We start from the raw sequence: 15,075 nt of genomic DNA on the forward strand, positions 1-15,075 counted from the left end.
ATATACTTTATTGTCGCCAAACAATTGGTACTAGAACATACAATTATCACAGCGATATTTGATTCTGCGCTTCACACTCCCTGGATTACAAATATTAAATATTAAAGATATTAAAAATTAGTTAAAATTAGTAAATATTAAAAATTTAAGTTATTAATCATAAATAGAAAATAGAAAAATGGGAAGTAAGGTAGTGCAAAAAAACCGAGAGGTAGGTCCGGATATTTGGAGGCTACGGCCCAGATCCGGGTCAGGATCCATTCAGCAGTCTTATCACAGTTGGAAAGAAGCTGTTCCCAAATCTGGCCATACAAGTCTTCAAGCTCCTGAACCTTCTCCCGGAGGGAAGAGGGACGAAAAGTCTGTTGGCTGGGTGGGTCGTGACCTTGATTATCCTGGCAGCACTGCTCTGACAGCGTGCGGTGTAAAGTGAGTCCACGGATGGAAGATTGATTTGTGTGATGTGCTGCGCCGTGTTCACGATCTTCTGCAGCTTCTTTCGGTCTTGAACAAGACAACTTCCATACCAGGTTGTGATGCACCCTAGAAGAATGCTTTCTACGGTGCATCTATAAAAATTAGTGAGGGTTTTAGGAGACAGGCCAAATTTCTTTAGTTTTCTCAGGAAGTAAAGGCGCTGGTGGCCTTCTTGGCATTCAACTCTGCTTGGTCGGACCAAGTCAGGTCATTTGTGGTATTGACCCCGAGGAACTTAAAGCTTTTGACCTGTTCTACTTGAACACCACCGATGTAAATTGGGTCGTGCGGTCCGCTACTCCTTCTGAAGTCAACAACCAATTCCTTCGTCTTGCTGACGCTGAGGGATAGGTTATTGTCTTCGCACCATGCCACCAGGTTCTTAATTTCCTCTCTGTACACAAACTCATCATTGCCCGAGATATGGCCTACAATCATCAGCAAACTTATATTTTGAGTTTGATGGCAACTTGGCTACACAATCATGGGTGTACAGTAAGTACAGCAGGGGGCTGAGTACACAGCCTTGTGGGGCACTGGTGCTCAGAGTGATTGTAGAGGAGAGCCTGTCCCCTATTTTTACAGCCTGGGTCCTGTCTGTGAGGAAGTTGAAGATCCAGCTGCAGATCTGAGTGCTAAGGCCCAGGTTCCGGAGCTTAGGAATCAGTTTATTTGGAACGGTGGTATTAAAAGCAGAGCTGTAGTCAATGAAAAGGAGCCTTACGTATGCGTCTTTATTCTCCAAGTGTTCTAAGGAGGAATGTAGGGCCAGAGAGATGGCATCTGCCGTTGACCTGTTGCTCCGGTAGGCGAATTGCAAAGCGTCGAGGTTGACCGGTAGGCTGTAGTTGATGTGTGCCAAAACCAATCTCTCGAAGCACTTCATAGCAATTGATGTCAGAGCCACAGGTCGATAGTCATTCAGGCATGCCACCTTGGTCTTCTTCGGCACTGGGATTACCGTTGCCTTCTTAAAACACAAGGGGATCTTAGACTGAAGCAAGGAGCAGCTGAAGATGTCAGCAAACACTCCAGCTAGCTCGCTTGCACAAGCCTGGAGAACCCGCCCTGGGACGCCATCTGGGCCCGTTGCCTTCCTTGGATTTATCTTCAGGAAGGCCCTTCTAACGTCCTCCTCGGTGACGATGAATCTCGATGCCAGTAAAATACAGTCACACAAAAAAAAATAGTCCAAGGTCCTGAGTCCATGAATGCTTCAGCAGTCTTCAGTCAAACACAATATACGTCTTCTGCCAAGCAACCATTGGGCGGAAGCACTGACTTCAGCTTGGATGCCATGTCACACTGCCTCCGGTGAAGTGCACCAACTTTGACACCTCTCTCCTGGACAGCTGTAAATAGGCAACACCTCTTTCTTAATGTCTATATCCTCAAGCTTTTCAATCTACTGTAAGTCATCCCTACAATCGCCAAGATCCTTTTCCGTAGTGAATACTGAAGTAAAGTATCCATTAAGTACCTCCACTATCTCCTCCGGTTCCATAAACACTTTTCCACTGTCACACTTGATTGGTCCTATTCTCTCATGCCTTATCCTCTTGCTCTTCACATACTTATAGAACGCCTTGGGGTTTTCCTTAATCCTGCTCACCAAGACCTTCTCATGGCCCCTTCTGGCTCTCCTAATTTCATTCTTAAGCTCTTTCCTGCTACCCTCATAATTTTCTAGATCTCTATCATTACCTAGTTTTTTGAAACTGTTGTAAGCTTTTCTTTTCTTCTTGACTAGATTTTCAACAACCTTTGTACACCATGGTTTCTGTACCCTACCATCCTTTCCCTGTCTCATTGGAAAGTACCTACGCAGAACACCACGCAAATATCCCCTTAACATTTGCCACATTTCTGCCGTACATTTCCGTGAGAACACTTGTTCCCAATTTATGCTTCCAAGTTCCTGTCTGATAGCTTCATATTTCCCCTTACTCCGATTAAATGCTTTCCTAACTTGTCTGTTCCTATCCCTCTCCAATGCTACAGTAAAGGAGATAGAATTGTGATCACTATCTCCAAAATGCTCTCCCACTGAGAGACCTGACACCTGACCAGGTTCATTTCCCAATACCAGATCAAGTATAGCCTCTTCTCTTGTAGGCTTATCTACATATTGTGTCAGGAAACCTCCCTGAACACACCTAACAAACTCCACTCCATCCCCATCTGGGGAAATTAAAATCTCCCACCACGACAACCCTGTTATTATTGCACCTTTCCAGAATCTGTCTCCCTATCTGCTCCTCGATGTCCCTGTTACTATTAGGTGGTCTATAAAAAACACCCAGTATTGACCCTTTACTGTTTCTAACTTCCACCCACAGAGACTCAGTAGACAATCCCTACACGACTTCCTCCTTTTCTGCAGCCGTGACACTATCTCTAATCAGCAGTGTCACGCCCCCATCTCTTTTGCCTCCCTCCCTGTCCTTTCTGAAACATCTAAAGCCTGCCACTCTAATTAGCCATTCCCACCCCTGAGCCATCCAAGTCTCTGTAATGGCCATAACATCATAGCTCCAAGTACTGATCCACAGTCTAAGCTCATCCGCTTTGTTCACAATACTCTTTGCATTAAAATAGACACATCTCAAACCATCAGTCTGAGCGTATCCCTTCTCTATCACCTGCCTATCCTCCCTCTTACACTGTCTACAAGCTTTCTCGATTTGTGAGCCAACCACCCCTTCCTCCATCTCTTCAGTTCGGTTCCCACCCCCCAGTGATTCTAGTTTAAACACTCTCCAATAGCCTTTGCAAACCTCCCTGCCAGGATATTGGTTCCCCTCAGGTTCAAGTGCAACCCATCCTTTTTATACAGGTCACTCCTGCCCCAAAAGAGGTCCCAATGATGCAGAAATCTGAATCCCTGCCCCCCGCTCCAATCCCTCAGCTATGCATTTATCCTCCACCTCACTCTATTCCTATACTCACTATCATGTGGCACAGGAAATAATCTTGAGATTAATACCTTTGAGGTCCTGTTTCTTAACTTCCCTCCCAACTCCTGTTGACTGTTTTCAGGACTTCTCCTACCTATGTCGCTGGCACCAATATGTACCATGACCTCTGGCTGTTCACCTTCAACTTCAGGATGTCGTGGACGCAATCAGAAACATCCTGGGCCCTGGCACGCGGGAGGCAAACTACCATCTGCGTTTCTTTCCTGAGTCCACAGAATCGCCTGTCTGACCCCCTAACTATAGGGTCCCCTATCACTGCTGCCATCCTCTTCCTTTCCTTACCCTTCTGAGCCACAGGGCCAGACTCTGTGTCAGAGGCGCTGCCACTGTTGCTTCCCCAGGAAGGTCGTCCTGCCCATCGGTACTCAAACAGGAGTACTTATTGTCAAGGGGGACAGCCACAGGGGTACTCTCTAGTATCTGACTCTTGCCCTTCCCTCTCCTGACTTTTACCCACTTATCTGTCACCCGAGGTCCCGGTGTGATTACTTTCTTATACCTCCTCTCTATCACTTCCTCACTTTCCCTGACCAGACGAAGGTCATTGAGCTGCATCTCCAGTTCCCTAACCCAGTCCCTAAGGAGCTGCAGCTCGACGTACCTGGTGCTGATGACCTTTGGCTTTTGGGAGAAAAGCAAACGAAAAATTTAGGTGCTGGAAATCTGAATAAATCACAGAATTGGTGGAAAGTTGAGGCCAGCCTGTTGAAATTATAAAGGTTATGAGTAAAAATTCCTGTGGCTTGTCACAACAGAGAAAGGAAAGCACTGTGGATTCATTCCAGTGTTACACCATGGGCATTTGAATTCTAATGCTGGAACCTCTGAGCTAAATGTGACACAATTATTAATGAAGTCCAAAGTTCAAAAGTTAAAAGTACATTTATTATCAAAGCATGCATACTATATACAACATTGAGATTTGTCTCCTTATAGGCAGCCACAAAACAAAGAAATCCAATAGAATCCATTAAAACAAAAGAAGACCATCAAACACTCAATGTGCAGGAAAAAAAACAAATTATGCCAACAATAAAAGTAAGCGAATAGCATTCAGAACTGAAGTTTACAAAAGTGAGTCCACAGGCAAGCATCACTATAGCTGATTCAGAAGTCCATTTGTTGCAGGCCACAGCCTCAGTTCAATGCAGAATAGAGTAAACCTCGCGAGATGAACCAGCCCATCCTGCCTCCAGCCCTGACACCCTGACCTTTCAATCTGGCCAGGCGTTTAAATCGTCGAAACTGCAGGTTATTCCTCGCTCTAGGACCTGGGCCCTGCCATTTCAATAAACTCTCAGGCCCAATTCCACCACCTCAATTTGGCCCATACCCGATCTTTCCAATTTGGCTCAGCGCTTAAATCGATCAAGCCTTGGGTCTTTCTTCGCTCTTGTGCCTGGGATATGCCTCACCTCCACTTTCCTCACCCCGGTTTTGCTGCATCGAATTCCTCCAAGTCCATTCGAGCAATGGCCAAACATTGGCTCATTTCCCACTTCCTGTCCCAGATCCAGCCACCTCGATTCAGCCCATACACACCACGCCACAGCTGCCCTGCACCTTTGAGACTTCAGTTCACACCGCAAAAATGCCAGGTTGTACAGGCAATTGAAAAGCTCAACTCTGACAGGGAATTTACAGGCCATAGTTTGCAGTGATTGTTTACCAGTAAAAGTCTGATTAATAATGTATTTAGTTGTTTTCTTTTATTTTATTTGCCACCAGCTGGCAGTCGCTGTGCTTCACCAGCACCATCTTAAAATGGAAGCACAGCCACAAAGCAGAGTTATTTTAATTGTTTGCACAATCTAGAATTTTTAAGTTCAAAATATTTGGTGCACCTTTTCAGATATTTGTACCTAGACCTTCCATTTTAGTTTGAGTCTGACTACCATAGCTGATACTCTGGGCATATAGGTGTAAAACAACAAGGGTGCTGGGCTTGGCTGGTACTTGCATTGTCTTTCAGTTGCACATACCTTTCACCTGTTGAAGAAGGTGGGAAATCAGCCAAGCTTCTGAAAAGGGGAAAGATTCTGGTCACCTCATTAAAGGAAGAGTGTTTAAGATTTAGAGAGGAGATTTAGCAGGATGCTGACTGGAATAGAGAGCATGTTTTATGAGGATAGATCGAGCAAGCTACGTATTTTCTTTCTGGCGCAAAGGCGGATGAGAAGTGACTTAATAGAGGTGTACAAGATGGTAAGAAGCATAGATCGAGTGGACAGCCAGAGACTATTTCCCAGGGCAGAAATTGCTAATGTGAGGGGGCATAATTTTAAGGAGTTTGGAGGAGAGTTTAGGAGGGAATGTCAGAGTTGGGTTTTTTAAAACACTGCATGGTTGGTGCCTGGAGCAGGCTGCTAGGGTGGTGTTGGAAGCTGTTGTTGTAGTGGCATTTAAATGACTGTTAGATAGACATGAATATGTGCAGAATGGAAGGAAAAGGGTAATGTACAGGCAGAAGAGATTTAGTTTAATGGGATATCATGTTCAGCACAGACACAATGAGCCGAAAAGCCTGCTTCTGTGCTGTACAGTTCTATGTAATCTGACCTGTTGGGGAATTGGATGTAGGATAGAGGATATGACCAGACATTTTCTGTATGTTCTTTGTGTCTTAGAATTTGTAACTTCACATTAACATTACAAATCTAGATTAGATGAGAGCCTTATTACTAAAAAGCTGTAATCATAATAAAAGAAAATTGTAACATGGTCTACCAAATTTTAGTGTCTTGCCTTCCAAAGTGTATTTAAAATCAGTTTCAGTCGATGATCTTACCTTCTCATTGCTCTTCGGAAACAAGGCTGCTAAAGTGAATACACCCAGAATGGGACCTTGAATTATCCCTGCTACACTTAGAGATGCCTGAAAATGACAGAAAACAGGTTTACATTCAGAAAATGCATTAGACTGTTTAATTGTTATTTTCTTTGCAGCTTAACTAATAATTGTCTGCTTGCATTTTAAATAGTTGTTATATATACATCTATGCACATATATATTGGGTGGTGAGGTGGAGATACATCTCTACTAAAGGCGTCAGGTGCTCCTTCCCTCTGCTAGCCTGCAGGTCACCCTTGGGCAAGGTGTAGCACATGATCACGACCTGATCAGGGTCATGTGAAGCCATGGGAGCAGGTGCTGGATGACCATATGAGCAGCTGGTGCATATCACAAGTCCTGGTTATGCGACCCCTGACACCAGGCAGGCCATCTCTGAAAAGTATTGATAACGGCATCATTAGTAAAAACACTGTCCAGGAGAAGGCAATGGCAAACCTCTTCCGTAGAAAAATTTGCCAAGAACAACCATGGTCATGAGACTATGATCATCTATGTCATATGGCACAGCACATAATGATGATGATAATACCTCACATCAAAAATGTTAGGGGAACTCAGCAGGCCAGGCAGCATCAATGGAAGGGAGTTAACAGTCAGCGTTTCAGGCCAAGACCCTTCCTCAGGACCTTGGATTTTCAGCAGATTTTCTCTTGTTTGTGATACATATCTATGTAACTGTTTAGTATGTTCCCTACTGACCACAGCATGTATATGCAGTTGTTCATTGTGTCCCCTCGTGGTTACATTTGTATGATTCTGGAAAGCAGTGCAAGCTTTTCTTGTGCATTATTTAAATAGGGGCTTTCTAATTGGCTGACTCTAATCTGCAAATCTGAAAGGAATGTGTCTTATCTGTGGGTATGAAAAGAGCTGACAACTAGGAAACACCATCTTTTGGTCTTTGTTCTGTTTTCTGCTACTAGATTCTGCTCCTTTCACTGCCCATTTTTCAATTTTCTTTGTTCTACTAATAAAATGATTGTGAAGCAACAAGTTTTGTGCCTCTTTCCTGGCTTCCAAAAGAACCCTGGATTAAAAAAACATCAGAATCCAACAAAAGCCACATTTACTACTTTGACAGGCAACTAAAATAAACTATAGTGTAATTATTTAAAATTTATGAATAGATTTACCTGAATTATATTGCCCTGTAACAGGGAAGCTACCCCAGCCAGGCCTATTGTTGTAAGTCCAAATATCATAGCTGCATATAATCAAAAAATAATAAATTGATCTAAGCAAGACACTACATTTTCAAACTGCATCATTAAAATTGTTATTATTTTTTGAAATGTATTATTTATTTTAACCTAAGTTTATGTTGGCAATTTTGGGATGAAACACCAATGTTCCCTAATCTAAAATTGGTCAGAAGTCCATATAGAAGTATTGGACATGTATTGTATTGTATTGTATTCGTCATCATGATGTATAGTTTCTAGAAAACACATTTTAATAATAAAAAAATCAAGTTACTGCCCATTATGCTGCTGGCATTTAGGGCAGCAATGAAGGCCTCCATCTCTGTCTGTCCTCGGCCATCTTCTCTGTGGTACCCCAGGTATGTTCAGGGTTCTCATTTCTGCCCGGGTGGGGACTCAGGAATACCATTACCCACAGGTATAGGACTCTTCATTGCTGTTTCCATAACAATTTTGTTTTACCAGTCAGGGTTGGTAGCCCTGAGCTTGGAGGACCGGTAGACTGGGCTCTACCCTTTGACCTGTTTGGCATAAGTGACCCTACCAAGAGTCAAAGCAAAAGGCCCTGAATCTAGCCAATATACTGTAGCTCTCCAGGTCATTGAGGCAGGCAAGCCTCCAAACCTTATGACAAGGTTTTGGTCCCCTTGGAGGAGTAATGAATCATAAGTGAAAAATACACACTTCCTCAAATAATAATTTCCAATAAATGTTCTGTCAATCACTGTTGTCAATGTTCTTGTTGAACTATGCTGACAGGGTTAATCTAAAAATCATCTATAGCAAACTAGTAATCTAAGTAATGTATTATTTCAAGATTCAAGTTTATTTATCATGTGTACATGGAAACATAGAGTGAAATGTGTTATTTGTGTTAATAACATGGAAATCCAGTAGGCAGTCAGGACTAGAGGCACTGCAAAGATCTATAGTTCTTAGGGTCAAAAATCTAGATAATAAGGAAAAGCTTTTAAAAGTTGATCTTTAGTTTGAAAAGTGGGCTGAAACAAAAGCAAAGATCTTTTGTCCGCAGCCAAACTTCCATTAAGTCCTGTTCAACACTCTGCACTCACAAGCCAACAGTGGCTTCTATTCAAACATTGCCTTGCTTTTAAGATACGTAATATCTTCTAGATTTAAAATCCTCATCATCTCGTGTGTCTCAGAGTCATACTAAAACTCTGATAATCTATAAGGCCATAAGATGTAGGAGCAGAAGTAGGCCATTCGGCACATCAAGTCTGCTCCGCCATTCAATCATGGGCTGATCCAATTCTTCCAGTCATCCCTACTCCCCTGCTTTCTCCCCATATCCTTTGATGCTCTGGCTAATCAAGAACCTATTTATCTCTGCCTTAAATACACCCAATGACTTGACCTCCACAGTCGCTTGTGGCAACAAATTCCACAGATTTACCACCCTCTGACTAAAGTAATTTCTCCACATCTCAGTTCTAAAAGGACGTCCATCAATCCTGAAGTCGTGCCCTCTTTTCCTAGAATCCCCTACCATGGGAAATAACTTTGCCATATCTAATCTGTTCAGGCCTTTTAACATTTGGAATGTTTCTATGAGATCCCCCCTCATTCTACTGAACTCCAGGGAATACAGCCCAAGAGCTGCCAGACGTTTCTCATACAGTAACCCTTTCATTCTTGGAATCACTCTTGTGAATCTTCTCTGAACCCTCTCCAATGTCAGTATATCCTTTCTAAAAGAAGGAGCCCAAAACTGTACACAGTACTCCAAGTGTGGTCTCACGAGGCCTTATAGAGCCTCAACATCATATCCCTGCTCTTATATTCTATACCTCTAGAAATGAATGCCAACATTGCATTCACCTGCTTCACATCCAGCTCAACCTGGAGGTTGACCTTTAGATTAGATTAGATCGGATTAGATTCAACTTTATTGTCATTGTGCCAAGTACAGATACAAAGCCAATGAGATGCATTTAGTATCTGACCAGAAAAGCAAAGAATAGTGTTATTTACAAAATAACTGCAAATAAAAAAAGTGCTACAGCACACAAATATACAAGTACTGAGACAGTACAATATGGATGCAATACCGCTTAGTGCTGTGATGAGAGGTTCAGTAGTGTCACAGCCTCAAGGAAGAAGCTCTTCCTGTGCCTGCTGGTGCGGGAGCGAAGGCTCCTGTAGCGCCTACCGGATGGGAGGAGAGTAAAAAGTCCATGGTTAGGGTGAGATGCATCCCTGATAATGCTTTTCGCCCTGCCCAGGCAGCGTTTATGGTAGATGTTCTCAATGGTGGGCAATTGGGTGCCGATAATCCGCTGGGTATCTTGCACAAGAACTCCCAAGTCCCTTTGCATCTCTGCATTTTGAATTCTCTCCCCATCTAAATAATAGTCTGCCCATTTATTTCTTCCACCAAAGTGCATGACCATATACTTTCCAACATTGTATTTTATTTGCCACTTCTTTGCTCATTTCCCTAAACTATCTAAGTCTCTCTGCAGGCTCTCTGTTTCCTCAACACTACCCGCTCCTCCACCTATCTTTGTATCATTGGTAAATTTAGCTACAAATCCATTAATCCCATAGTCCAAATCATTGACCTACGTCAAAAAAAAGCAGTGGTCCCAACACCGACCCCTGTGGAACTCCACTGGTAACCGGCAGCCAGCCAGAATAGGATCCCTTTATTCCCACTCTCTGTTTTCTGCCAACCAGCCAATGCTCCACCCAAGCTAGTAACTTCCCTGTAATTCCATGGGCTCTTATCTTGCTAAGCAGCCTCATGTGTGGCAGCTTGTCAAAGGTCTTCTGAAAATCCAAGTAAACCACGTCTACTTCATCTCCTTTGTCTACCGTCCTTGTAATTTCCTCAAAGAATTGCAGTAGTTTTGTCAGGCTGGATTTTCCTTTCAGGAAACCATGCTGGCTTTGGCCTATCTTGTCATGTGCCTCCAGGTACTCCGTAATCCCAACCCTAACAATCAATTCCAACAACTTTCCAACGTCTGATGTCAGGCTAACAGGTCTATAGTTTCCTTTCTGCTGCCTCCCACCCTTCGTAAGTACCGGAGTAACATATGCAATTTTCTGGTCACCCGATACAATGCCAGAATCTATCTAGCAAGCTCAGGATTTCAGGGGTCCCAAAATGGTAGGATCTCTGGACTATTGGATGCCCAAATAACGTAACAATTACCTCACTTTTATTAAATGTTACAAGGTGAACCAGGCAAGTTCTTAAAAAGTGCAGGAACCAGTTGGAAAGAAGCACACCAAATATCCCTTCTTGGATAGTGAATTATCACTTTTACTATATTCCATTTGATAATAAGACCATAAGACATAGGAGCAAAATTAGGCCATTTGGTGCATCTAGTCTGCTTCAATATTTCATCATGGCTGATCTGTTTGTACTCTCAGCCCTAATCTCCTGCCTTCCCCCTGTAACCTTTCATGCCCTCACTAATCAAGAATCTATCAACCCCTGAATAATATCCCATAAAACAAATATTCAAAAATAAATTGGAAGCATAGGAAAAGTTAGCATAGGTCAAATGTAAGAGTTCATCACTCCAAGTATAAACAAACCATGGAATGAATGTGAATATGACAATGTGTTTTTTCTGTTTATTTCTTCATTTTTCAGATCTGATGAAACACATTTTCTTTTACTATCAGCTGCTGACTGACCTGCCATTATTCTCAAGCATTTATTATTCGATTTCAGATCTTCACTATTTACTACAGTTTTTGATGGGCTGATACGAGAAAGATCCTTTTCAGAGTCCTTACCAAGTCTTCAAGCATGACTCCAAAAAACATTTGTAATTGTACAGAATTGGAAGTGAAATGAGAAGAAAAAAACAACCTAGGAGCTTTGAGACCAGAGTCTTCTTCCCATTAGAAAACTTTTTCCAGGGTTTCCACAAAGGCTTTATAAAATCTTCCACAAAGATTGCAGCCATTGCACTGATACCGGAGGAGATTGTGCTGTCAACAAGAAAATTAAGTATTATATATTTTTGTTTACCATGATTTTTTATATATTTTACTCAGCATTGAAACAGTTAAAGATATTGCAAAAGATATAGTTTCAAAATAATTTTATTAATTTCTAGTAAACAACTTAAGTATAAAGCCCAAATTCTTATTAAACTAGGAACAGTTGCACTCTGCACCTATTGATTGATTTTGACTGCTATGTTTGTGTTATTCCTTCATTCGTTTTGTGCCGTGCTGTATAACATGGGCGATCATGGTCTTGATCATGATTGTTCCTGGCAAATTTTTCTACAGCAGTGTCTTTACAAGACAGATTAACTCAGCCATTATCAATACCCTTCAGAGATTGTCTGCATGGCGTCAGTGGTCGCATAACCAGGTCTTGAGATATGCATCAGCTTCTCCTACAACAATCCACCATCTGCTCCGATGGCTTCATGTGACCCTGATTTTTTTGGGGGGGGGGGGTGGCGGTGCTAAGCAGATGCTACACCTTGCCCAAGGGTGACCTGAAGGCTAGCTAATGAAAGATGTATCTACACCTCGCCATCTAAATAATATCCAGCACAAACTAAAAATTTTAAAGCTCATATTTCAAAACTCAAAGATATTTAAGATGAATTATATTTTATTCCATTTGTTTATCAGTAGTCACAGGAATGTGCTTTTGTTCTACTTCATAATAATGTGAATGTTATTGATTAGTAATAAGATATGTCATCTCGAAGTGCGCAAATAACCTGTAGATCAGAATACCAAAGAACTACTATTCCAAGTTTTGCACGGTTGTACTTCAAATGCTTCAGCTGCTTTTGGCATAGTTATACATAAATTATGTCTCAGCTGCCTAAAAGCATCTTCATGTAGTATTAGCAGTGTGGCAGTGATTATGTAGGTGATAATTTGTATCCACCTGAGCCTAGAGTGACATATTACATACCTCAATGTACCACTGAATGCACTGGCAACAAAGAGACCAGCTACTCCAGGAACCTCGTCCAAAATTTCCACAACCAGTAACGGCATCATCTTTAGGGAAAAGCACATTAAGATAAACTACTTTAAAACAGATCATGATTCTTGTTTGATTTTGTTTAATTTAGTCAATATTTCCTGAATGCTTAGTAGACATGTAAAGATATTTTTTTTCCATTTCAGTACTCTTGATCCTCCAAGAAGACCACAACTTTGTTATGGTTTGGAGGCTTGCTTGCCTCAATGACTCAGAGAGCTATGTTCGCTGGAATCAAGGCTTTATGCTTTGACTCTTGGTAGAGTCACCCATGCCAAACAGGTCAAAGGGTAGAGGCCAGACTAAGAGTAGTCCACTGGTCCTCCAAATTTGGGGGTTCAGCTCAGGATTAACAATCCTGACTGGTAAAGTTATTACAGTAACAGCAATAAAGAATCCTTCTTTATCTGTGTGCAACGGTATGTATAAAACAGAGATGGAGGACTTTCATTGCTTCCCTAAACACCAGTGGTGAAGGATAGTAAGTAGGTAAGTAGCCCTGATACACTAGGAAACTGTGACCCAGCTCATAACTTTGTTCCCTAAAATTAATGGCCTTGAGCTGTGAACATCCCAGAGAGGAAAATCTTGTCACCTATCTGAAGTTATTGAAAAGAAGTATGAAAATACATAACATGATATCCATTTATATTCATCTTTTCCCCAATTTATATTTAGCCCATGGATCACCGAGACATAAAAGGCATGTCATGAGCATCAGCGAATCAGTTTGAAGATAGACACTGAATGTTCAGCTAATTTTTTCCATCGTTGTCACCACAATGAGAGCAAACTCTCCACATGTGAAGTATTAATTACCTTAACAATTCATAATGTGATATAAGTCACTAATTGATAAAAGGACTCAGAGGTGAAAACCAATGCTCACAGTAAGAGTAGTTTGGAGCAACAGGACGCCACAGCTGAGAACCACTTCTCCACGCACACTCATCCAATAACTAACATCTACTATTCCACATGAATTCCACATGGAGCGGCATAGCATTCCTGAAAGCCTACAGGAATTCTACAGTGTGGAATTCCGGTGTGTCTGGGGCAGAATGACCACATTTAGTACAAAAATTCTAAAGGATGATTTCTGCATATTCAACTGAAGATGGGTTTGGGAGCTGGGGACTGGGGAGAGGGGGAGGAAGGAGGAGTGTAGGACCAGGGACAGAAGCTATTCTCAGACAAATGTGGGCTCAAACATGTGGGAATTACAGTACATTGTTATCAAACTCAATTGACTTTGATTCAGTCAAAAGAAGAAAACATTACGAAAGCGAATTAGACTTTGGTCTAATCTGGCCTAACTTCCACTCTCATGGTGACGGGCCTGGAATTTGAAAACACCCGATGCTGAAGCCATTCTCCTCTCTTGCTTCTGCTACAGTTTGCACTGACCAGCAGGTGATAAGTTTGGTTTCTTATGATGGAAAAGGTAACAGTCAACTCAAAATCTTGTTATCCATTCCAAGTAGTCTGGGCAAATGAAATACTACCTAAGCAAATGAATTCTGGCTCAGTTATATTACTTATGGCATCGTGTGCTATAACAGTTAAGATACTCAGTTTGTAACGAGGCAGTTTATAGCAACAATTCCCAGAGCGGCTAGAGAATTAAAATAATCAAATTATTTGGGGATCTAGAATCTCATTTTTAGTTTCATTTCCTGACATCTTTCAGCTAAGTGTGACTCTAGGCCCACAGGATAGTTTACTCTTAACTGTTTTCTGAAATATTAGCAAGCTTTTCAAATTAAAAAATTAAACTTCAGAGAAATTCTACATCATTCGGTCTACTTTGGTCAATGCAATTCTTTTGTTTTAAAATCTGTGTTGATTTCTGTTTTTTGCTTTCTTGATTTCCTCACATGCAGACCACAATCAATTCAGATTGACAACATCTCCTCCATGATCTCCATCAGCACAGGTGCACTAAAAAGCTGTTTGCTTAGCCCCCTGCTCTACTCACTTTACACTTACGACTGTGATGCTAAGCACAGCTCCAGTGCCATATTTAAATTTGCTGACTTTTGTTATGGACTCACTTTCAAGGATTCTTTTTCTCATGTTCTCGAAATTTATTGTTTACTTATGTATTATTGATATTATTATTATTTTTGTTTATATTTGCAAGGTTTGTTGTCTTTTGTACACAGGTTGTCTGCCCTCTTGGGTGCAGTCTTTCATTGATTCTTTTATGGTTATTTGATTTACTGAGTATGCCCACAAGAAAACAATTTTCAGAGTTGTATATGTGACATATATGGTGATATTTATTATCAAATTTACTTTGAACTGTAATCATTTGTTGAACAATTCTTCTTTCTACTACCAATGTACAGATTCCAGTGTGTGTTCTCACTGGTGGACAACCTACCGACCAGTCCTCAGTCAATATTACCTTTTCTAAAGAATCTTTAAATACAAATAAAAACACTGTCTCTTTATCTTCTCTAAATTCTTTAATATGAATGAACACTATCTACACCAGAGTTTTATCTTCCTTATATTCAGTTAGAATCTCAGTTATCTAGAAATTTCTTTCTCAAATGTCTT

The 15,075-nt window shown here is 41.4% G+C and overlaps 1 protein-coding gene across 1 annotated transcript in view; it reads right to left on the reverse strand.

Moving 5' to 3' along the window:
• Window positions 1-15,075, reverse strand: part of LOC140187106 (sodium-coupled monocarboxylate transporter 1-like) — a 74,065-nt gene that overhangs the window by 22,517 nt on the left and 36,473 nt on the right. Inside the window, exons 10-13 of the mRNA XM_072242059.1 lie at window positions 12,439-12,527; window positions 11,365-11,486; window positions 7,443-7,513; window positions 6,244-6,330 (exon numbers count right to left, since the gene is read on the reverse strand). Of these exons, the coding sequence (XP_072098160.1) occupies window positions 6,244-6,330; window positions 7,443-7,513; window positions 11,365-11,486; window positions 12,439-12,527 (369 nt within the window). The remainder of the gene's footprint in view (window positions 1-6,243; window positions 6,331-7,442; window positions 7,514-11,364; window positions 11,487-12,438; window positions 12,528-15,075) is intronic.

This window comes from Mobula birostris, chromosome 24, assembly GCF_030028105.1.
Source record: "Mobula birostris isolate sMobBir1 chromosome 24, sMobBir1.hap1, whole genome shotgun sequence".
Classification (NCBI taxonomy): Eukaryota; Metazoa; Chordata; class Chondrichthyes; order Myliobatiformes; family Myliobatidae; genus Mobula; species Mobula birostris.